General features: G+C 35.3%; 1 protein-coding gene across 1 annotated transcript in view; it reads left to right on the top strand.

Moving 5' to 3' along the window:
* Positions 1–23577, top strand: part of LOC149806635 (A disintegrin and metalloproteinase with thrombospondin motifs like) — a 34251-nt gene that overhangs the window by 4006 nt on the left and 6668 nt on the right. The window contains exons 2-11 of the mRNA XM_089976087.1: positions 1633–1844; positions 3391–3507; positions 9735–9876; positions 11805–12019; positions 12396–12479; positions 12986–13137; positions 16310–16425; positions 17569–17698; positions 18479–18622; positions 19953–20082. Of these exons, the coding sequence (XP_089832213.1) occupies positions 1633–1844; positions 3391–3507; positions 9735–9876; positions 11805–12019; positions 12396–12479; positions 12986–13137; positions 16310–16425; positions 17569–17698; positions 18479–18622; positions 19953–20082 (1442 nt within the window). The remainder of the gene's footprint in view (positions 1–1632; positions 1845–3390; positions 3508–9734; positions 9877–11804; positions 12020–12395; positions 12480–12985; positions 13138–16309; positions 16426–17568; positions 17699–18478; positions 18623–19952; positions 20083–23577) is intronic.

Here is a 23577-nt window from a genome sequence, read left to right as displayed (position 1 = left end):
TGATTTTAAGTCGAAGCAAAAATTTTATGGTGAAATCAATGTCAGGTTAAAAACACGATCATTTGAGGATTATGTTATTTGTAACTCAATGTACTCGCCAAACAATAGGTTTAAACACGAAGATCTCAACATTATCTTATTATTTGTACTCAGCATACTTTTCAAATAACAGGTTCAAAACATTTCAGGACTATCATACTCTTTGGTACCGCAGTATACTTGCCAGATTTCAACAATATTTCGAGACGCTACGAATGGCTTTACTTGTATCCACTTTCTGTGCTCAGTCGGTTCAATAACACGATCTCAGCCTTGTAGGTACGAAACCGTCTTAGCATTTTAAAACCCGTGTATAAAATCACGCATTTACTCTTTACACGTATATATATATATATATATATATATATATATATATATATATAGAGAGAGAGAGAGAGAGAGAGAGAGAGAGAGAGAGAGAGAGATTTTCCATGATTCTGGCATCACATATTTCTTGGTTTTTAAAAATTTCAAAATTCTGTCATAATTACAATTGTATGCTAAGACAGTCATAAAACTCTGTGTATAAATTTGTTACTTAGACTCAAGACTTGAAAATTATAAACAAGCACAGAATATTCTGTCATCCGGGAAATACTGTGGTTATGTGAATCTTGTAATAAAAATTAAATGATGAAATTTAGTCACTCTAGAATGTGTCCCAGTAAATGTTACTGAAATAACGTTTATAAAATGTTAATCTGGGTAACAATTTTGGGACTTAGACGTTTAAGAGGAAGGCCCCACCAGCGCTGTTGCTAAAGGAGAATATGGCCATATATCCAGCTTTGAAAGACGATGCTGCCAGTCCTAGTTTGTAAAGAAGGTGCATCAAATGCCCATTTTAGAGCGAAAGTGCCGCCAGGCTTCAGTTAAAGGTCACTGGCCATCTATATTGTACAAACGCGGGATATTATTATAGTTATAAACAAAACGCATTGGTTATGTATGCACACCATAAAAATATTTAATTAGACTTAAAACTCCGCTTTATAAAATGAATTTTTTTTCGGCAATCTCCGTAAACAATCGGTAGTTTCCGCGTGTCACAACCGGATATAACGTATATTTATCCCTTCTGTTCAACCTAGCCATTCAAGTGCTTAATTTCCCCACGTAAATGTCTATGTGATATAACGTACGATCTTGCTTTTGTACAGCAAATATGGTGTACTGTGTTGCATAGGGATGTAACCAAAATAGTGATCATGGGAAAAAGCGTTCTTTCTTTTTCCGAAAAACCATGTTTACCAGAAAAAAGTGTATTTAATCTGTGGGATCGAAGAAGGCACCATCAGATCCCCAGTTTGAAAGGATAGTAATGCCAGATGCCCGGTTTGGAAAAAAGGTGCCGCTGGCTCCATGGTTCGGTCATGTGTGGCATTACTGGATTGTAATCAGTTCATACAGCGGATGGCTTGAAATCGTTTCTCTAATTCACGATAGGTTTAAAGTATGTGTTCGACAAATATGATAACTTCTGACTACTGTTAAACAAACCACTAGCACCCACAAATCCGTATTTATCCAGATGAGAATCTGTTTCCAGGTATATTTTTAAAAATAAATATTTTTTTCTGTTTACGATTTCAGATGGTACAATAGAGAGCGTTCCTGTAGATATTCAAGTAGAAGGGAACCCCGGTGAAGATAGACAATTACTAATGAAATTAGATACACCAATTAGAACGTTTAATTTCAGCTTAGACCTTATTGATAACAGTGTTTTTCACAGGGATTTAAAAATCCTGGACGTATTCACTGATAGCAACGGTAGGACAGTATTCCAAGAAAATAGCAGAAATGTAAGTAAATTATATGGTCCTCTGCTTTTCATCTTTTCAAACTGTAATGAGACTAACAATACTATTCCTTTCTGGTAACAGTCGCCATGAAAGGAGTCTATATAGATTAAAAGTATGTCCTTATTTTCTTGTCTCCATACGCATTCGTCAAGACATATCAAACGTCTTGGTATCAATGAATCACATAAAAGTAGTGCACAATTCTTTATATTTTAAAACAGTTTTTATCTCTTATGACATAAGAAATTAAAGCAAATTTGCAGTAAAGAAATTAATTCTTGTTTTCGATTATGTCACGCTCTTACAGAAAACATACAGAAGGAAAATTCGATTGCCCAATACAGGATATGGTAGTTGGTTGGAATAAAGGTTCTTAACTCACACACACTATATATATATATATATATATATATATATATATATATATATATATATATATATATATATATATATATATATATATATATATATATATATATATGTGTGTGTGTGTGTGTGTGTGTGATTCTATGGAGAAGAGCGAAATAAAACAGGTGTTGTACAATTCAACAACTAATTAATTTCCTTTGAACACAAAGTCAAAATTTAAAAAGAACTTACAGTAATGTGAATTAAATCACAAATAGTCCTAATAGTTCTATCACAAATCCAAATGTCTGAAGTTCAATTGAATTCCTGTGGTATTCAAAATGAATTCCTATAATTAATGTGTTGACGTGCTTCTAGTCTCGACCGTGCTAATGTGCCAGTGTCCTGGAGTATGGCCATGTGCTAACATTTTGTTTTTAAGTATCATTATAATATAATCTAAAATGTCCTTCTCTCAATTCTCCATAATTCCAAATTATTGTTTTAGTCCAGGAATATTATCGAGCATTTTGTAGTTCCAGCGAATAATAATTTGAATAAATAATTCCACTTAAATTAAAAATTTAAATAAAAAATGAGACCGATTCTGCTTCAGATGTTAAGGCAAGAATTAGTAATTTTTCAAGTAAACAACATTAAATAAAAAGTTATTACACAATAGTAGATCCAGGATGAAAGTTGTCAGCAAGGTTTAGGAACTTCCAAGAGTCAGATGGAAATAAACTTCTTTATCTCCATTAACAATGATCTAAATATTTAATATATGATCTTAGAGCAATATCAGCTATGTGTTATGTTGTTAACAAAATAAATGTCACTGGTCAGGTAAATCATGAACTTGATTTTGAATAAGGTCAAGTAAAAGATACATTTTAACATTATATATTATCATTAAGAAAAGCCAACAAATACTATAAATATATGAACTTGTACCATAATATAACTATATTTGCAGATTTGGTGCCAATTGCTGAGCATGTATACTTCTGCTGTCTTTTTTCTTTGTTTTGATGCTCGATGTTTTATACACAAGAAGAAAGGCACCTTTAACATAGATTATTGCTCGATGAATATAAATTGGAAAACGCCACTTGACTTTATGGAGAAAACACGTTGATATTATTTGTCACAATTTTAATTCAAATAGTATCGCAACTATTCTTCATTTACCATACAGAGTACGATACATGCAAGAGCCGACGAATACAGTTTTTACCATGACCACACATCCGGGACCTTCTTGAGCATCAAAGAAAATGGTTACAGTAGGAACGGGGAGCCCGTGCACCATGTGGTGAGACCCATTATTGCATCAGCTTAAATGTTATGTTAAATGAAAAGATAAAACTAAACAATCTTCTAATTTTCATTTTTTAGAGTTGAAAAGATAGTGTAAAAAGTGGTCATTACGATTTTTGTATACATTTATACTAATCTTTTTGCTCTTTGCGAGGAAGAAAAAGATACTACCATCCCTTGCTTAATATACCAAGATATTTCCTGACATAATTAACCATACTTTATAATTTTGTTTTTCTAATCTAAGTTTTTCTTGGTTCAAACAAGGCCCGGTTTCGATTAAACAGAGTGTATCTTTATTAAAGTTTGAAAAAGAAAATAAATTACTTACAGTTATACAAACCATGTACATATAGCCACAAACAAGCCTCTTAGTTGCTGCTTTTTCTAACACTTATTTAAAATATTTTGGAGTAAGTATATCATTCCATAAATCTTTATTTATGCATAATGTTTGTCTTACGAAGTTAATGGTCACATTCTTTTACCACATCATTATGATCAGTTTATGTAGAGTTATTTTCACCGTGTCCAATTTGAGAGAGAGAGAGAGAGAGAGAGAGACAGAGAGAGATCGTCCCGATATCCCTTTGTGGGGGTGTCACTCCTGCGATGACGGTTTTATTTCGCTAATGTGCGGTGAGGTACAGGGTTAGGGTTAGAGATACAAAAAAGTCAAAATCTGATGTCTGTAATGCAGCTACTTGTTTTTTAAATCAAACACCACTCAGTATAGAAAAAAACGTACACACAAATCAAATTAAACATTTAGACAATTGAATATAATTGTTATATTTATTTAAAGCTAACCAACTACATTTATATTTAAAGCTAACCAACTACATACAATTCTGTAATTTCTGTATTTTATAATATAATGTAAATAATTAAATATCGAATAAATTAACAATAGACCCAAAATGCTTAAGAATAAAATGTTCCAAACTAATATCAAAATTATTTGTAACAAAAGTATTTTATTGAATGTTTGAGCTAAAATACAAAACATTATTTTCTGTAACGTAAAAGGTATTTGTATCTAGATTAATTATTAATAAGTATGAAGTTGGTATAGAAATAAGTTCTGCGACCATCAATAATATGACCACCAATCATTCACACAAATTCTAAATAGAGTTTTAAATAATCCATTACACACTATATTTTAAAATGTTTTTAATAAAAGATTTCAGAATCTTTGAAAGTGAATAAAAAAAAATCTAAATATGTTTTATCAATAGTCACTGTTTTAAGGCACTTAGGAAAAATCTTAAACTAAGATTAGATACATTTGTCTTACCTGCAAAAAGGAAGTCAGACTTTGACGTCTGTAATGCAACGACATTGACTAGTTTGTCGGGCGCGGAACATTTATACGTATTTTCTGCAGTGCAGGAATGCCTGCATACTCCTAAAATACGCTATAGGTTATAACACCTAGCTTTAACCCTTTTGCAAATGAAGTTTGGAAAGCTTTTCTTGATTCCGAAAAACTTCAAAGTTTTGTTCGTTACACATTCAGCTCTTAAAAAATTTGACCCATAAAAATTCCTTACAGTGCAAGACTTTAGGTTCTGACCTTCTAACATCTATTTTTATGTATTTGATGCAAGTAGCGAGGAACTTGCTAACATACACACTTTTCTTGTATGTATTGTAGTGTTACCTTTCTTAATGGAATATACGAGAAACAAAAAGCTGTTTTAGTATGGAATAGAATAACATCGCATCTGTTGGAAGTGTTATACATGCAAGTAATCATTATTGTATATTTTTTAGGTGATATACAAATATATACCACACAGTAATCACAAGATATAAATTAAAGAGAACCCTAAAGCATGCATGGAGCAAACAGAAGGTTTGTGATATCAATCTAGAGTATGTTTAGCAGGAGGTTATGATAAAATTGCTTCTCAAATCTTTAAGTCTTTTATAGTAAACGATGTTAAATAAGTCATCATAATTTTTTTTAGTAGCATACTGTACAGTTGGATTTTTATATATAAAGGTGGGTAAATATATTTTCGTAATTCTTCATATTGCTGACAAGCAGTAATACAATGAAATTCATTTTCGATATTAACATTAAAGTTTGACGCAATCTTTCTTCATAACAAATATTTTCATATATTCTTGTATTTCTTCTGATTTGCAAGTTACCTTCTCTAAGCAGAGTGAATATGTAACAAAAATCTCTACTACTACTACTACCACTACTAATACTGGGACCCGGAGTGACCGAGTGGTCTAAAGCGCTCTCCGTTACGGATCACTGCCATGTCACCTCTGTCTGCGTGGGTTCGAGTCTCGGATTCGCCAATGTGGGTATGTGAGAAAGCATGCCAGTAGCTTCTCGTGGGTCGGTGGTTCTTTCCGGTGGTTTTCCGGGTTCTTCCTCCACCATTAATACTGGCCGCCATGTATAGCATATCGTGTGCTGAAAAATGGCGTTAAACCCTACAACAACAACAACAACATCAACTACTACTACTACTACTAATAATAATAATAATAATTATTATTATTATTAAAATTAGTTTTAGACAATCACATGCACATATCGAGCATTCGCCATTTTGTTGTTGTTGCTTATTTTACATGTATCTGCTCGGTAAAAAAACCCTAAAGTCCTCGAGTGTTTAATCTCGCCAAATAAATGAAATTAATTCTTGATCTTAAACTCCCGAATAAGAAGTTGTGAGACATATTCTATCATACCATTCACGAACGGATCAAACAGTTTATGTTGGTAACGTAGTTTGCTCGGCCCAGTTTGATGTATTTATTTACTATAAAACTACTTGTCGGCCTTGTCAGCTCATAACTACATGGCGTCAGTCGCAATACAGGTAATGAATGATACATAATGGCAATCGTCGAATATTGAATTTATATGTTGCAACGTCACGCGCGGACTTTCATGTATTTGGATGGATAATTAGCGAAGTATTCAAACCTAGTCGTATGTTTACGTCACTAGGGGCTTCCCTTGAGGGCACAGACACCGCGCTTTCGTGAATATTGTTAATCTTTCCAGTTAATATTAACTCCATGTAGTTTTCATTTGACTGACAAGTAAATGCATCGAATTATTTACTCTCAACTAATTTTATTGACCTAGGCTACTTTAGGACAGTTGAAATTATTTAACAGATGCATATATATCACTAGAACTAAAAATTGGTTTACCACCAATACCGTTACATCACTGAGTTGTTTCCAAGAAATTAAAGTGAACATACTAAATTAGTTATGCATTCAGAGTCATTGAGTAATTCGTTAAAACAATGCTTGTCAAGTGGCGAAAATATCTAGTCAAATCCAAATTTTCAGTCGGACAAATAAAAAGATATAAGATTACAGGTTCAAAAGTGAGCTAGTTGTGTTCAGTTCTGAAGAGAAAGCGGAACCATTCGGAATTACTTCTTCTAATTATTCGAAAAAATTATGCCATGGATGTATGTAGGAGCAGTCTTTTTTACGCTAAATATCTCAAAAAATAAACCATAATGTGTTCGGATCAGTTTGGTTATTTGCACAAATGCATTGACCGTAGGACTGATAGAGGTTACGAATGAAAAAGTAGTTAACTCATTTTTTATATATCGCTCAATCCTTGCTTCGTACATAGCCGAAGTAGTGGGAATGGAGCTATCCACATTCGAGGTATGATCCGTATGATTGACTTCAAAGTTGCGAATGAAAGGGAACCCACAAATCGTAGTATCCTCAACCTTTTGCGTCAAGTCGAGAAAGAAGCATCGGACGTAATTTACAGTCATAGCGATCGAAAAACATATTCTGAATTAATCTATTCACATGGAACCACAAGGCGACGGAAGAAGATAAAGTCGCAATGGGAATATTGTTGGTCTTTGCTGTCGTAACATATGTGGTGAGTTCCTCCGGAGGCGAATAACTAAGCACACGAAAAGATGTGCGCTACTTCAGATGTCATTTCACTATCGGACGGAAATAGTCGAGCGATATTCTGACCGGGTAACACCAGCGACACAAGCCACGGGTAATAATCCGCTTCACTCTTTTATTACCGCCTGTCCTCGTTTTTCATGTCTACACATACACGAATATACGTCATTACCAACACAATGAAACAAAATCCTACAATTGAATGAAAGTGACATTTTTTATCGATCGAGAAGTGTTTGTCCTTGGAAGAGAAACTTTTATTGGCTCATTCAAATAGCGTCATTTGCAATAATGGTTGAACCAATTTTCAGACATCATTGATTGAGACAAAGAATAAAGCGACTCCAAGAAGGCAAAGGGCAATGCATAAAATATAAATTGAAGGCAATTTTCATGCTTCCGATACACCAGGAACCAAGGCTGGACTAAGGTTCCGGGGTGGGGTGGGGTACGGGATGAGGGCACATAATACAGGTGGCCTTGTAGGTCTTTAAATACACCCCGAAACTATCCTTTATATGTGGGTAATTATTGTTAACGCTATATTAGTCTAGTATTAGTCAGATAAGGCCTATAGTTGGTTTATTTATACATGTCATAGTTGCTAATTGTCATTTTTGCAAGCATTGAAACAGAGGCATTTATACTAAAGCCCCATCATGGTCTTAAATTAAGTAACATTAAAAAGGGAAAACTAACAAATTTATTAAAATCAACAACAAAGTTTATTTCTCTAAGTTACAAACTGAAAATGTCAGAGAAACTTAGAGTTTTGTGAATTAAATCCAAAATAAGTTTAAATGTTCCGTCACAAATCCAAATGTACAGAGTGTTCCGAATGATTTCCAATATTGAATGTGCTGATGTACTAATACTCTCGAATGAGCTGATGTACCAATAGACTTGAATAGGTTGATGTGCCAACAGTCTTGATGTATCACAATGATATAATCCAGAATGTCTTTGAATGAGTTCACAAAAATCCTAAAATAGTGATTTTGTCCAATTTATAAATTATCAATTGTTCCACTTTCGCAGTTCCGCTGATAATTGGTGCGTTAATGTTAAGACATGCTGCTAAGCCAGCAAGCCCTAAAAAACCTAGCTTTTGATAAGTTTTGCCACCCTCATAAAAAAATCCTGGCGATACTACGCGACCTTCCAGAACGTCATCGCAACCCTGATTTGAGTCAATAACGGGGGGGGGGGGGGGGGTTAGGAACGCCAGTGCTAAGCCAATTTGGGTTTTTCTTGTAACGATACAAGCTTGTTTGTGCCGTTTCTAAGTGTGACGCATTTTCCTTGCCACTGGATAATTATATCTCCTGTTCGAAGTAAATGAATGTTGTTGTTTTGCGGTTTAATACCATTTTTCAGCGCATGATATGCTCTACATTGGGGCCAGTTATAACTGTTGGAAGATGAAGCCGGGAAAACCCCGGCAAGACCCACCAATCAGTGCTAAGCCAATTTGGGTTTTACAAGCTTGGTTGTGCCGTTTCTAAGTATGACGCATTTTCCTTGCCATTGAATAATTATATCTCCTTTTCGAAGTAAATGAATGTTGTTGTTTTGCGGTTTAATACCATTTTTCAGCGCATAATATGCTCTACACTGGGGCCAGTTATAACTGTTGGAAGAAGAAGCCTGGAAAACCCCGGCAAGACCCACCAACCCGATGGAACTTACTGGAAAGCTTGCTCACATACCCACATTGGCCAAGCCCGAGATTCGAAACCACGCGGACAGAAGTGAGATGGCAGTGACATGTAAAGGCGAACGCTTTAGGCCACTCGTCCAGCAGGGTCCCACTGAATGAATGTGCGCGAAGTCTTTGTAGTGCACGTGAAATATCTAACAAATTAAGATTCTTGATTGTAGCATCCAGATTCGCTTTTAAGTAGATGTGACCCTTTATCGGTGGTGACCTACAGAACGTTTCATTCAATACTTAGAACACTCTTAAACCTGTAAACAATATTTAGGTATGTATTAATGTGTAGATGAAACGTCAGCATAATAATGACTATATGGTACAATTTAAAAGTGACTTTCAAAGAGTGTAAAAAATGAACTGTACAAAACGTTTGGATTAATGTAAACCAGAAATACTGCAAGGTAATATATAAAAAGTAAAGATATTAAAATTCTGTAAAATTTATATAAACTAAATATAAAATTGGTAGAATATAATATCAAAGATTTTAAAGAGGTTGATTTAAATTCTATTTTTAATTAATAGATAGCTAGCTCACATGCTAAAGCCTATATACTTGTCTCCTTTGACAGGAAGGTTTTCTCTATGGCGAACTGGTAATAGCACCCCCAACCCAGGCGTCGAGCAGACGACATAGGCGGTCTCTTTCTGAGACGCAACACACTGTGTGGCGGGACAATGAACCCCTTGCATTTCAAGATGATGAATTGTTTGGTAAGGTCACGTAAGTCACATTGAAACAGATCACAAGTTTAATTTTTAATATATACACAGATAGGTACTTTTCAGCCGGTTTACGAAAACATTACTATTGTTCCAATGCTAGAAGATACACGTTTGAAAATTATCCATTGTTTCAATGTATCGGTTTCGATTCAGAATAAATGGTGATGGTACATATTGTAGTTAAATAAAACAATTATCGTTTATTCGTATAAACTGATTTGCTTCCTAAACTTCTTCCATAGATATTTAAAAGATTATTCTTGTGCTGAAAATTTCCTGTTCGCCTGCATGGCACTGCAGTGCCGTTAAACCATCCATCCATCCATAAATGTATACATTATACATTCATCCATCCATACATACATACATATTTACATACATACATACATACATACATACACACACACATACATACATACACACACACATACATACATTCATCCATGCATACATACATACATTCATCCATGCATGCATACATACATACATACATACATACATACATACATTCATCCATGCATACATACATACATACATACATTCATCCATGCATGCACACACACACACACACACACACACACACACACACACACACATACATACATACATACATACATACATACATACATACATACATACATACATACATACATACATACATACATGCCAGCCATAGGGCAAGGCGAATGAGGCAACCGCCTTGGGCCCCGCGCTTTCAGGAAATCAACTCCGCAATCCAGTTGTTTTGCTTGGGGCCCCGCGCTCATCGCCTGCTGCCTTGGGCCCTGCACATCCTAGGGCCGGACATACATACATACATGCATACATATACACACGCATACATAAATACACGCATACATACATACATACATACATACATACATACATACATACATAAAATAACGCACAGTATTGTAAAATAAATGCTAATTGTTCTAAAAGTTCTTTCGCAAGACCATACGTACAGAGTATTCCATGTGGGTTCCAGTGGTGTTCGGAAGTTCAAACTATTGTGCTAATGTGCCAATAGGCTTGAATAATGTTGATATGCTAACAGTCTTGCTGTATCTTAATGATATGTTCTAAAACTTCATCAAATAAATTCACAGTAATTCCAAAATAGTTACTTAGTCCTCAAATTTATGAGCGCCTTGCAATGCCAATGAACAATTGAAATAAATAAATCTTCTCAAATAATAATTAAACACAACTAAATGACTGTATCCACTATAGATGTTGAAGATGGGACTAATTAATTCTGCTATTCACCACCTTATATAGAATACTAAGACATAGTTTCAGAACCAGGATGAATGTAAAATATCCATTTCCAGGTCATTCTAACTTGTCAACAAGGTCCGGTCCTTTAACAGCCAGCCAATCAGAAATTTGATGACCTTGTTTTCCTAGGGGGAAACCAATGACCTGAACTCAAATCCCATCACGTTTGTCAACATGATTTCTTCTACACCTTCCAAGGTCAAAAGGGGCCACAAGAACATGTGTGCCAAACAAATTGACCTCATTCCAAAGAGCAAACCCACAACAGACAAAATTATCTTATTTTACACATGCCTACTAAATGACCCTTACATTCTACAATCATAGTCAATAATGAAACACATAATATAGATATACACAACTCTTATCATCTGTAGCGGCCTGGCAACTTTCAAACAAAGACATACGCTGTGACGATACATTTTACAAAATGCCTTTAAAAGGTATTGCAAAAATGATTGCCTAATGACCTAACGTATATTCCAAAATATAATATATTAAAATTTTACCACCACCCCCATATATGCATTTTATTCATTTAAAAATACTAAAGGTAACGTATACATTTTTACTGTTTTTTTTAATATACAATACTTTATACATATTAATACAGAGGTCGTCTTACATTGAAACAGTTCCAGAAGGTATTGACATATTGAAGATGCATCCTAAATATCAGACTCTCGTCAGAAAGAAGCGTCAGTTCAGCAGACGAGTTTTGCGACAAAGCCCTCGCATACCGACAAAAATAGAACCCGAGCTCTTGCTGTTTGTAGATCATGCCATGGTGGAACAATTTGGTGGCAAAACGGAGGAGCTCTTGGAATATCTCTTACATTTCTGGCACGCGGTAAGTTTTATAAAATCTGTCTTTACCGCTGAACAATACAAATTACTCTCAGTTTTTTGTTTGGAAATCATTTGCTGATTTTGAATATTATTGATGGAAGGATTCAATAGAAATACGTGACAATAGAAAAGTATAGACAATATGATTTGTATATAAAAAGTATTAAAACATTGTTTTTCCTTTCATTAAATCAATTCGAGAAGAGACAGATGTGGATAGATTTTAAGTGTGTGTGTGCGCGCGCGCGCGTGTGTGTGTGTGTTTGAGAGCGAGAGAGAGAGAGAGAGAGAGAGTGTGTGTGTGTGTGTGTGTGTGTGTGTGTGTGTGCAAGCAAGCAAATATGTAAATAATTGTTTGTCTCATTCTATAATTACAGGTCAACTGGAAGTTTTTAACCATTTCCCTGCAGAAACAGGTGCCCTTAATTGACATAAAGATACGAGAGATTGGAGTTTTTCGGGTAAGTCATCAAACGTTTTGTCTAAGATAAATATAGGTAAGAGCAGGGACATACATACATACATGAATATGTATGCATGCATATATATATATATATATATATATATATATATATATATATATATATATATATATATATATATATGCTCTTACTTTTTAAAGATTGTGGACATTGCTCCTACATTTCTGATTACAAAGATAATACTCTTTAATCATTCCTTATAATCGAATACTAATGTGAAAAACTACGATGACGATCTGTTAGCTATTGATGCATTAATAAATCTGGTACCCTTTTATAGCAGTGGCACCTTTCTGCACTTTAGCAGTCCTGGGTCTGACCTGTCAGAATGGTTGCCCATCAAGTGACATATTAGGCAGCCATCAACACTGTTCAGATTGCTGTTTGAATTTATTGTATGATCGACCTTTAGTAGCAGGTGCATTTTGAAAAATATAAATGTTGACACCTCTGTAAATACTTTCACTCGTTACATTTTTATGCAGGATCACAATGCACAGCCTTTTATAGAAGAAAATTTAATACGACGCGGGAGTCGACTGTTCTCCCTCTATGACGCTATGGATAGTTTACAACGATGGCTCGTGCGCTATGAGAACGTACTACCCGAGCATGACATCACCTTCCTCCAGACTGGGTCAGTTGATTCATGTACAAATTTTTGCACATTACATTCATTTTTAACAGCTGACAATCTTGTAGACTCTTCCGGACTTTTCTATTGTTTTGGAAATTAAATAATATAAATTGGCTGAAAATCGATAATTAAATAAAAACAAATATCGAAAATGAAAATTTTGATATTTGACATGCAGACAATTTAAAATTTTATTTATTTTTGGTATTTGGTTATGAAACTCTATAAGTTTCATGTTTTATACATTCATTAATCTGCCAAACATCCAGTCTTTTCATTTACTTCTGACTGAATTTTTTTTAAAGCTACGTTAAAAATCCAAAATCACACACACACACACTATCCAGTTTTGGATATCATCCCCGCGCCGACGAACTCGAAGGTCACGTCTGTATGTTAAGAGCAACACATTAGTTCCTAACACGTGGCCCCATTACTTTGTTAATTATCATGACTTCCCGAAAGTAATCTAATAATCTCTTGGAAGTAATTTTAAACTAAGCACAATTCTGACAAAAAGTGTTTTAATCTGTTTTGCTAAGGGTAAATTTGCTGTTGTTTGTTGGAGCACTTTCGTTGTCAAATATTCATTTTCGGAGGTGCGTAGTCTAGTACGTCGTAACGCTCTTCAGTTTCGGAGTTAAGTTAATCTTCCTTGCAGTTCGCAATCCCACAAACCTAATCTGGGTCTCAGGTATCACGGTACCAATTGTTTTTCCATATACCTCAATGCTAATGTTTTGTGAAATAAATATACTTTCTTCCTACTTGAGCATGCATGTCACACACTGTCATAGAGAACAATGCTAGATTGTCAATTTGACAATGACATAACCAGGTACTCCATTGCATTTAAGAGAGATAACTCTACTGGAACTAAACAGGGGTAAGAGTTATCTAGTCACAACAAGCACATTTTCAGCCATGTGTACCATATTTTAAAAAAATCATAAAAAAATACAAAATATGATCTAAATAGAAATTAACACAAACTCACATGTTGCCAAGAGGCTCAACTTTTTTTTAAGCCAAACAGAAAGTACAGCTCTTACATAATGCACCAATCACAGCTAGTGTTGTTCTTTAATTCTGAATACAATGTTTCCTACACCTCAAGCTCCGCCCACCTGGACTTGCGCAATTGGTACCATTATACCCTCAGCCCACAAAGGTTAAGAACCGCTGCTTTATGAGAATATCAGATTTTCCCTGTTGTTTTATGAATTCAGAAGACTCGTATCTTATGAAATCTCTGGTCCTTTTGGATTATATTAAAAACGGTGAGAAGAAATATTATATCATTCGTGTAAGTATTTAAAATAAGTGTTGTGCTCTAAATATTGACTTATCTATTTGGCATATAATTAACTTGTCGGTATGTGCATGTGGAGAGGCACCAGAAACTGCAAAAACATTGTTTGTTTTGAGTGAAGTCGTTATGTAGAGCAGCGTATAAGCTTTTTATTTCTAAATTTTGCCTGCGACGACTAACCGGCTATTTTGAGGTTCGTCTCAGCTATCTTATGATCTAAAAACTTTAAAGTAATTGAGACTGCTCACATTTGTATTGAAGAAACCAGACGATTCTGCTCAGTGTATGTACGTAAACGATTACATGTAAATGCTGTGCAATATGATTTATATCATGCATATTTATAGGTTACTGCATTTGTATGGGACAATATGAATGAGTTTTTCGGATGTAATACTGCACGACCTTGGGAGTGCAGCCTATCCATCCGACAAAACAAGTTCATATTTTCCCATACAAATGCAGTAACCTTTTTATTATATACTCATTTTCTTATTTTACCAAAGGCTTAATTATATAAACAAAACACACTACAAGAAACAAAGTAAATGAATATATCCCGTATTCCAAACTAAATACACAAGCGCAGATTCATCATTACACAACAACAACATTATTAATACGCACATAACTCTGCCCAGATAAATTTGAACTTAATCGCCCGCTAGACATAAGTTTCGAAAGAAAATGGCGTTTTTGTCTACTTAAAATTTAAATTTGGAGTCATACTGTGAATGAATGCGCATTGTAACAAGTTTTCCATTTGATCTGGAATGAATAGATTTTGGCATTTTTGTAGATTTTACGAAATTTCGTGATTATGGGTTTGATTTATATGTGACAATTCCACATGAAATACATCGGATTGAAGAAGCGAGGGAGAAACGTGTTGGCATCTGCAAATGTGTTTCTGTTTCTATCACTGAATGTTTGAAGTGATAATGTGTGAAAAATATGAAGTCTTTCAATTGCAATTATCAAAAAGACGCTATGGAATGCTTATTTCATTTTGAGTGCAGTAAGGTGGATGCAATTGCACTTGTATTCGAAATAACAGTACAATTTCGAAATGTGTAATCAAGATTGAGAACCTATGACATGGTTCATGTAATTCGGATTTGCAGAACTAAGAAAGTACAGTTTGAGGAAATTCAGGTTGTAAAACTGTAAGCGTATTTTTGTGCCATTCTTATTACCAGCTAAAGAAGACAGTTTATGCCTTGTCACTTATATGTTATTTGTAAGGACGCTTTTTGGTGTCTACTGCATAGCTCACCTAAATCCGAAACATTGTATCAAAAAAGTTAACGCGGAATGTGCCAAAGCAGCTGGTATGTGGCAGTCCACGAAACATTTGCTTTATTTCATTCAGAAACAAATTTCGTCCACCAAAACGTAAAGCGCCTACTACGCGAGTGTACATGATTTCTTTACAAATCAAAAGTGCTGGCGTCTGCGTCCATTGTTTATTTACAATAGAAAGTATTTCCTTTATGCACGTGAATGCAATATGAAGGTGTGCAATATCTGAAATACTAAACGATTCTGACAATTTAAAGTTAACGGAGAAAAAAATGAGCATATAATAATCATAAATCTCACTCATTGTCCTCTCTCTATGTCTCTCTCTCTGTCTCTGTCTCTGTCTCTCCCTCCCCCCCCCTCTCCGCCTGAAGTATTATGTTTTGTGTTATTATTTGTTACGTACGCTTGGGAGAGTGGCAGGGGCTGTGTATAATTTAGAGACTCTGTTGCTAAACGCCTATTGTTTCTTTAATATGGCGATACAATGTGTTTAAACTAAAAGACGAAACAATGAAATATCATGGAACATTTTACTGAACTATATTATTCATGCAGGTATGACGCATGCCGGTTGTCTAGTGAGACCCGCCGTTTCCAGGATACGGGCTTTACACTGGAAAATGAAGAAACTGATAACGATGAGGTGGAAGGTTGTGTCGCCGGAACTGCCGGTTAGTCTAAACCTATATGCCACATCATATTATTCACAACTTCGAGATCAAATCCTACGCATAATACCTCGAATGTATGTCTTTAACTGCCATTCGGATCACTTCGGATATTTACGAAACAAGGATTTACAGAAGTTGCGAATGATCGGACTATTCTTTTATTCGTAACATGTGGATCAATCCTAAAGTCAATCCTATCGTTGAAATAACCGAGGTGGTCCGATTAGATTGGGTTTCTTGCAAAAAAATTCTGGCGAACAAAATGTATGATTTTTCGATAAATTACTGTGACGACATACATCCGACACATATTTTGTCTGGCAGAAATAGCCGCGGTAGTTCGAATGACGTGTGTGTGTGTAGAGATTTGAAAAGATTCCTTGTCTGTACTGACTTTAATGCCTTCGGATACTGCAGAAATTATCCCAATAAAGGGAAAGGTAGAAACATTTTTATCTTCAGCATCCTATCATCGACAAAATTAAATATTTAAATTAATTGTACTTAAAGACGGAAGTGATGCAAGTAGTATTCCTTGAGTTGTGGACAAATTTAGTACCATCTGCCAGTGTCTAAAGTAGTTATTTTAAATTATATTGATGAAAACGATTTTATCAGGGTAGAGGATCACGTGACGAAATACTACGTCACTGTGTGCATGAAGACTACAGTATTAGTTCACGATAAAGATTCAGAAGCTGCTGTCAGTTAACAGTACCTTTCATGGCCTGAATTAGTAGATGGTGACAAATACTGGCTACTTTAATTTTAAAAACTTCGGTAGAAATGCAACTTAAACTACGAAATTGCTTGATTCAATTCTTAAATGTCTTGACTGTGAAAACATAACTAAATTTAAAATATTGTAAAATACAGGCTTTGAATCAAGTATAAAAATATTAGAATATTTGGAAATATGTAGAAAGTCTTTTTCTAATTTAAAACAAAAGTGCATGTTTATATATTGTCATACTCTGTTGATGAGTGTACTGAAGAAGTGATTAACGAGTTCGAAATTTTATAGAAACCATTCATTTACACACATTCGAATTGCTCATGGGTGTAAACATGATGTATCGACGTTGCAGTTAAATTGAGCAATCTGGGACTACAAAGTACCATTTATTTTCTTTTCTTTTTCAGGTGTGGCATATGTACGAGGGGCCTGTCTGTCAGCCCCATATTTTCCCGGAATCTCTTACAATTTTGGAATTGGTGAAGCTTCCACGAGTTTTAACGGCGTTATAATTGCAGCACATGAAGTTGGACACCTGTGAGTTTTCCAAGCATATAGTCTGATATTTGGTTTCATCCATGCAAAGGTCTTACATGCTTGCACAAAAATGACAACAAGCATATAATTTTATCTTTATAAGGAAAAAACAGTCCTACAATTCAAAGAAGGACTCTGTTCGTGCAATATGTTTCGATGAATTTGTACTTATTTTTGTCATTAGGTATTTGTGACTCTCAAGATTGGATAAAGATACATTGATTAAAGGGAATACCTGCTCAAATTTACATACATTTACATACGTGTACCTTTTCATTATTTTTTTTGTGTTTGTTAAGAAAACTCAATTACAAAATTATATATGATCATATACTACGAGAAAAATATCTTGGATTTTGGAGGAAAGGCAGTTCAAATAACTTTTCATTCAAGCACATTATTACCATTATGTTTTATTTTAACACATTGTCCATAATTTTAACATCGTTAACTTTTAGATTTTATATTGGATACTTCTATTTTCACGTTTATTTGAAAGTGTTTATCTTTCCTTTTTTCAAATTCCTATATTTACATTTTAAAACTAATCGGCGCCATACTACTAGTACTGTGCTGAAGTGTCGCTAAACAATCCTGCCACACACATATGCAAATATCCGCTCTATGCAAAATATTTAGAAATCTAACTTTTCTGTGGCTTTCCGCTGCAATAAAATACAGTCCAAGTATTCCTCCGGATTTGGTATTATAGTAAAACATTCAGCTGATTTAAATGCGTTGTTCTGCACAAAACAAGTGTTTTCCACCTTGTCTTTATAGGCTGGGCGCTTATCATGATGGAGAATCGGAGGCAAGTAGTTGCCCTACCAACTCCGGATTCATCATGAGCTACACACGCGAGGACGCCTACAAATTCAGCCGATTTTCAGACTGCTCCATTAGCAGTTTCCAGTCATTTCTCGGGTATGTCATCCAAAAGCGTTATTCAAACCAACAAGTGGAATTGGCACCATTAGTTTGAATAGTCATGTCGAATTGTTAAAAACATTAACCAATGGCCGAACGCTGTAAGGTGTTTTATGTATATCTATATTTTTGTAACTCATGGTACATGATTTGATTCAATTTTTTATAAGTTTTATTCATGGTTGTAAATTGTACATAATATCATTAGTCAGATTGACCTTCGTGACCCAAGTCTGTTAAGAGCGTAAAAATTACATAGGATCTATTAATATATGCTTAGGTAGGTGTTGACAAGTACAAATAATAGTCTTAATGACGACTTTGGTTTAATTCGCATTGGCTGATGGGGTTTAGATGGTTCTAGAAGGACTAATTCGTTTTCCATTGGCTGGGCTAGGTCACATGAATAGGTACGTTCGAGGCAACATGAGTAGTAAGATACGTCATGTGAGGTCAGTTGTGAGATATAGGTGCAGTAGAAGATGCATATAGGGAAAGAACTGAGCAATCAGATTCATTCCGAATTTGGAGTCATCCTCTTTTCTGTTGTTCCTGTTTTAAGTCTGCAGACCTGTTTTATGTTTTACTTAAATACTATTCGAGAGGAAAAAACATTTGTTTGGACTGTTCAGTGGAAACAGAAAGTATTCATTATTTGGACTATAATATTATTCTGCAACTGTTGTGAATTATTCAGAGGAGTTCTTGACAACGCAATCGTGACAACGTCAGTACATTTCCGGTTTTAAAATTTATATGGAACTTGCATTGTTTTGGAGTTTCGTGCAAGTTTATCAGGATTATTTTGGATTCACTACATAATACTGTAAGCTCCTATAGCATTTTCATTTATAACTTCGATAATTAAATTTTTTGTTAAGTTTACAAAACTTGTTGGCTTTGCTTCTTTCTGTTACTTAGTGTGTGGCCATAGAGTCGTAACAAAGGCTACACAAAACAGACTCGTACAAGATAGATTTAATATTAAGTCAAGTGATATAACGCCATGACATGCACAGGAAGGTTTGAACGGGGCGCAAATCAATCAAAGTATGAAGACTGGTCTCCTCGACATTTGCAAGCGTTTTTATTTATTTTTTCTTTGTTTTTATTTTTAAATAAATAAAACATGGAATAGATACTTTAGAACAATATTAAAACAAGCATATTACACTTGTTTCTTCTCAGACATCTGATTTGCTAGCATATATTCTTCTGGAAGTCCGAGCACAAAAAAATGCCTTTGTTCTTTACCAGCATGATTATGCAAACTCTTAAAGAAAGATTACATGCAGTCTCTCTAGGAAACGCCTTTGCTTCATTTCAGAATGGACAGATCTGGGTGTTTACGGACAAGGTCAAGTTCAAACAACATGAAATTCCCCACCACCTTTCCAGGGGCTTATATGAGTATTACAGAGCAATGTCGGAGGTTCACAGGCGGTCCACCATGTCAGGTGACAAAATTAATTTATACTCAATATAATCAACGCTAGTTACTTCCCCTATTTAAATGGTGACTGATGCATAGTTTAGAAGAGAATTTAAAAATGAAAACTAGCATGCTCACAAAACATATTCTTCCTTGACCAAAGTTTATATACCATTGGACTTCTGTATGCAAGTGATACGGGTCGTTCATCTAAAATTAAAATTTCCTCTTGTTTCCCCGGATGTTTGCTATCTTCACTATGATCAACACTGCAATCAGCCATGTCTCCATATTGTGCTCGTTTTCAGATATCGTATCAATCGATGAAACAAAATGATAAAAATAATAAAATTTAGTCATTCAATTAAACGCACGAGGAGTTAATAGTCACAAAATGACCATCAAACCAGGTCGATCTGGCAATTCAATTCAATAATTTACTCTCATGTTATTGTAGAGTGCGTACAATTGAACAAGGTAACGCGATTTGGAAGTGTGACACGTGTTGCTAGCCTAACCAGGAGAACTAATGAAAACTGAAAAGTAGACACCAGTCTTATGTGTGCACTTCCTCTTTACACGAAATAAGAATGTTAAAAAATGACGATAACTGGAAAAAAAATTTGAAGGGATAGTTAAATTAATAGGCTTAAGAGGGTGGGTGGGTCTAGTATAGTAATGTACTTAATATTGTAATGATGTCCAGGGACAGTCTCTTTTGCGGAAGATGTATTTATATGAACTAAAAGATGCAATGTAATATTGCATTTTACGCGCAATAGATCGCGGCATCGTGACAGTATTAAGCTACTGCATTGCAATTATCTTGTTGCATGAATAATAAGCAACATGCAACTAGTGTTGCATTCTTCATATACGTTGGGCCTTGCGTACATCACTTTGATATGTAATCGGGGCTGCCATGTTCGTCTTTCAGTAATCTTGGTCACTTGATTAACAGTAATTACACGCGTACCTGTTACCCGATGGCTATTAAAGTATCAATATTGAACGTAGTTGGTACGATAATAGAGAAAAAACAATTCCAAAACATCCCTGAAATGCTTACCATAAAATGGCTTATTTGCTTGTTTACATTTAACGTCTTTTCCTCTCTTCTTTCACCGCATGTAGTTCTCTAAATATTAATCAGCCACAGTGTATATCTGCAGATATCGTCAATCAGTCGTTATTAATACCCGTCGAAAGATAATGACAAGCTCTTGCCATCAGCTAAGTGTCCTAATTAAATATTATATGTATGAATAAATGGGATATATATATATATATATATATATATATATATATATATATATATATATATATATATATATATATATATATATATATAATTCGCTTGTAAATATGACAATTACTGTAGTTCGGGTATGCGTTTACGCTATTGTTTGGGAAGGCACTTCCCGCAAAGCAAGATTGTGATTCAAGATTTAGAATAGGACATATTTTAACAAAATCATAAACTGATCGGTTAAGATATATGAGCAGCTGCATACTTGACAAGAAGATACCTCGTTCAGCTCTGTTGGATGTTTCGATTTTCACAAATCGTGAATGTGAAACTTCGTTTGGCACAACGTGCATAGTGAAGGTGAATCTGGCATGTATGCATATATACTTTCACGTGCTTTTCTAGCGTTGATCCTACGGTGTGTCAAATAGACCATGTGTGTGGAAAGAGTTGACACGCATTTCTATATTATATGTTGCGTACATATTAGTAGTGACTTAGTTAATTTTTCTGTATTTATTATGAACACGGGGGCTCGCATCGTTGCTTACAATTCACCTGTCGTACGTGTACTATATATAACTAAAAGGGAGGACACTTCTCTTCTTTCTCGCGCGACCTATTTAAGAATAAACACTGCTGTTTCAACATACATTTCGCGTAGCGTACTAAATTTGGTACCGATGTTTAAGCTCAGGCATTTAACTTAGTTTGGCTTGCTATGGTACCTTTAAGGAATGCCAGACCATTTTCCCACGCTATTGCTCGAAATGGACATGATCGCGCCCGCTTGATATGAAAGTACAATGCGCTGAATGAAACCTTCTCATTGGCCAACTGACATTACGTTATAAATAAATGCAGACGTCATATCCTTCTAACCAATGAGAGAACAGTATTCCATTCAACGGGATTTCACTTGCATATTAAGCGGGCGCGATCATGGCCATGTCGAGCAGGAGCGTGGGAAAATGGTCTGGCATTCCTTAAAGATATGATAGTAAGCCAAACTTCGGATATGCATACAAAGTCGAAAGCCTGACCTAAACGTTGGTACCAATGTATTACGCTACATATCAGCGTTTATTCTTAAATAGATTGCGCGAGAAAGGAGAGGCGTGTTCTCCCTTGTAGTTATTGTATAGTGCATGTATGAGAGGTAAATTGTAAGCAACGATACGAGCCCTTGTGAATATGTGATTTTGTGATGTGATTTTGATTTTTAACGTAGCTTTAACAATTTTTCAGTCATATCGCTACGATGTCTGCAATGTGGCAGTTTATAGTGATGTCTAGCACTGGGGCATCATGCCGCAGACATGTAGCATGATGTCCCACCCAGTCACATTATCCTGACACCAGGCCGACCAGTCCTAACACTAACCTCTTAATGCTGAACGCCGAGCGAGGCAGCTGTTAGTACCATTTTTGTAAGTCTTTGGTATGACTCGGCCGGGGATCGAACCCACGACCTCCCGCATCCGAGGACGACGCTCTAACCACTAGGCCACCGGAGCGGTCCCTTGTGAATATAACTAGTTGTTTATGTGCAACATTTTAACACTGGGTGAATTAGGTTTTATCATTGTGCAGTCTATTCATTTGCAAAAACGGGATGCTTCAAAATGCTGAATACAAGAAGGCAGGTTAATGTGGTTCATGGTCTTCATAAATGGGAAAAATTATGCCAATGTATTACATTGTGCACATTTTGCCTTGAACCCATTACAACAATACCAAGAAAGTCCTTAATAGATTTCAACTCAAGATTCATTAATAAATAAAGTATAAAATAAACTGAATTACCAATTGCATTAGAATGTGTGTGTGTGTGTGTGTGTGTGTGTGTGTGTGTGTGTGTTAGAGAGAGAGATTTGGAATTTTAAGTAGCTTTAACAATTTTTCAGTCATGTCGCTACGATGTCTGCAGTTTGGCAGTTTATAGTGAGGACTAGCACTGGGGCGTCATGCTACAGACATGTAGCATGATGTCCCACCCAGGAAAATTATCCGGACACCAGGCCGACCAGTCTTAATACGAACCTCTTAATACTGAGCGCCTAGCGAGGCAGCTGTTAGTACCATTTTTATGTCTTTGGTATGACTCGGTCCGCGACCACCCACATCCGAGGCGGACGCTCTAACTACTAGGCCTCTGGAACTGTCTGCAGTAGAATAGATAGATAGGTGTCCAACATGTACACAAATACACGTGAGCAAAGAATATGAATATTCCAGACTGTTCATTTTGGGGATTATCATGATGTTTGT

The sequence above is a fragment of the Sinohyriopsis cumingii genome, chromosome 1 (assembly GCF_028554795.1).
Source record: "Sinohyriopsis cumingii isolate HCF-2022 chromosome 1, ASM2855479v2, whole genome shotgun sequence".
NCBI classification, from domain to species: domain Eukaryota; kingdom Metazoa; phylum Mollusca; class Bivalvia; order Unionida; family Unionidae; genus Sinohyriopsis; species Sinohyriopsis cumingii.
Note: the sequence above shows the minus strand (reverse complement) of the source record. Positions and strands in the feature narration are given on the sequence as shown.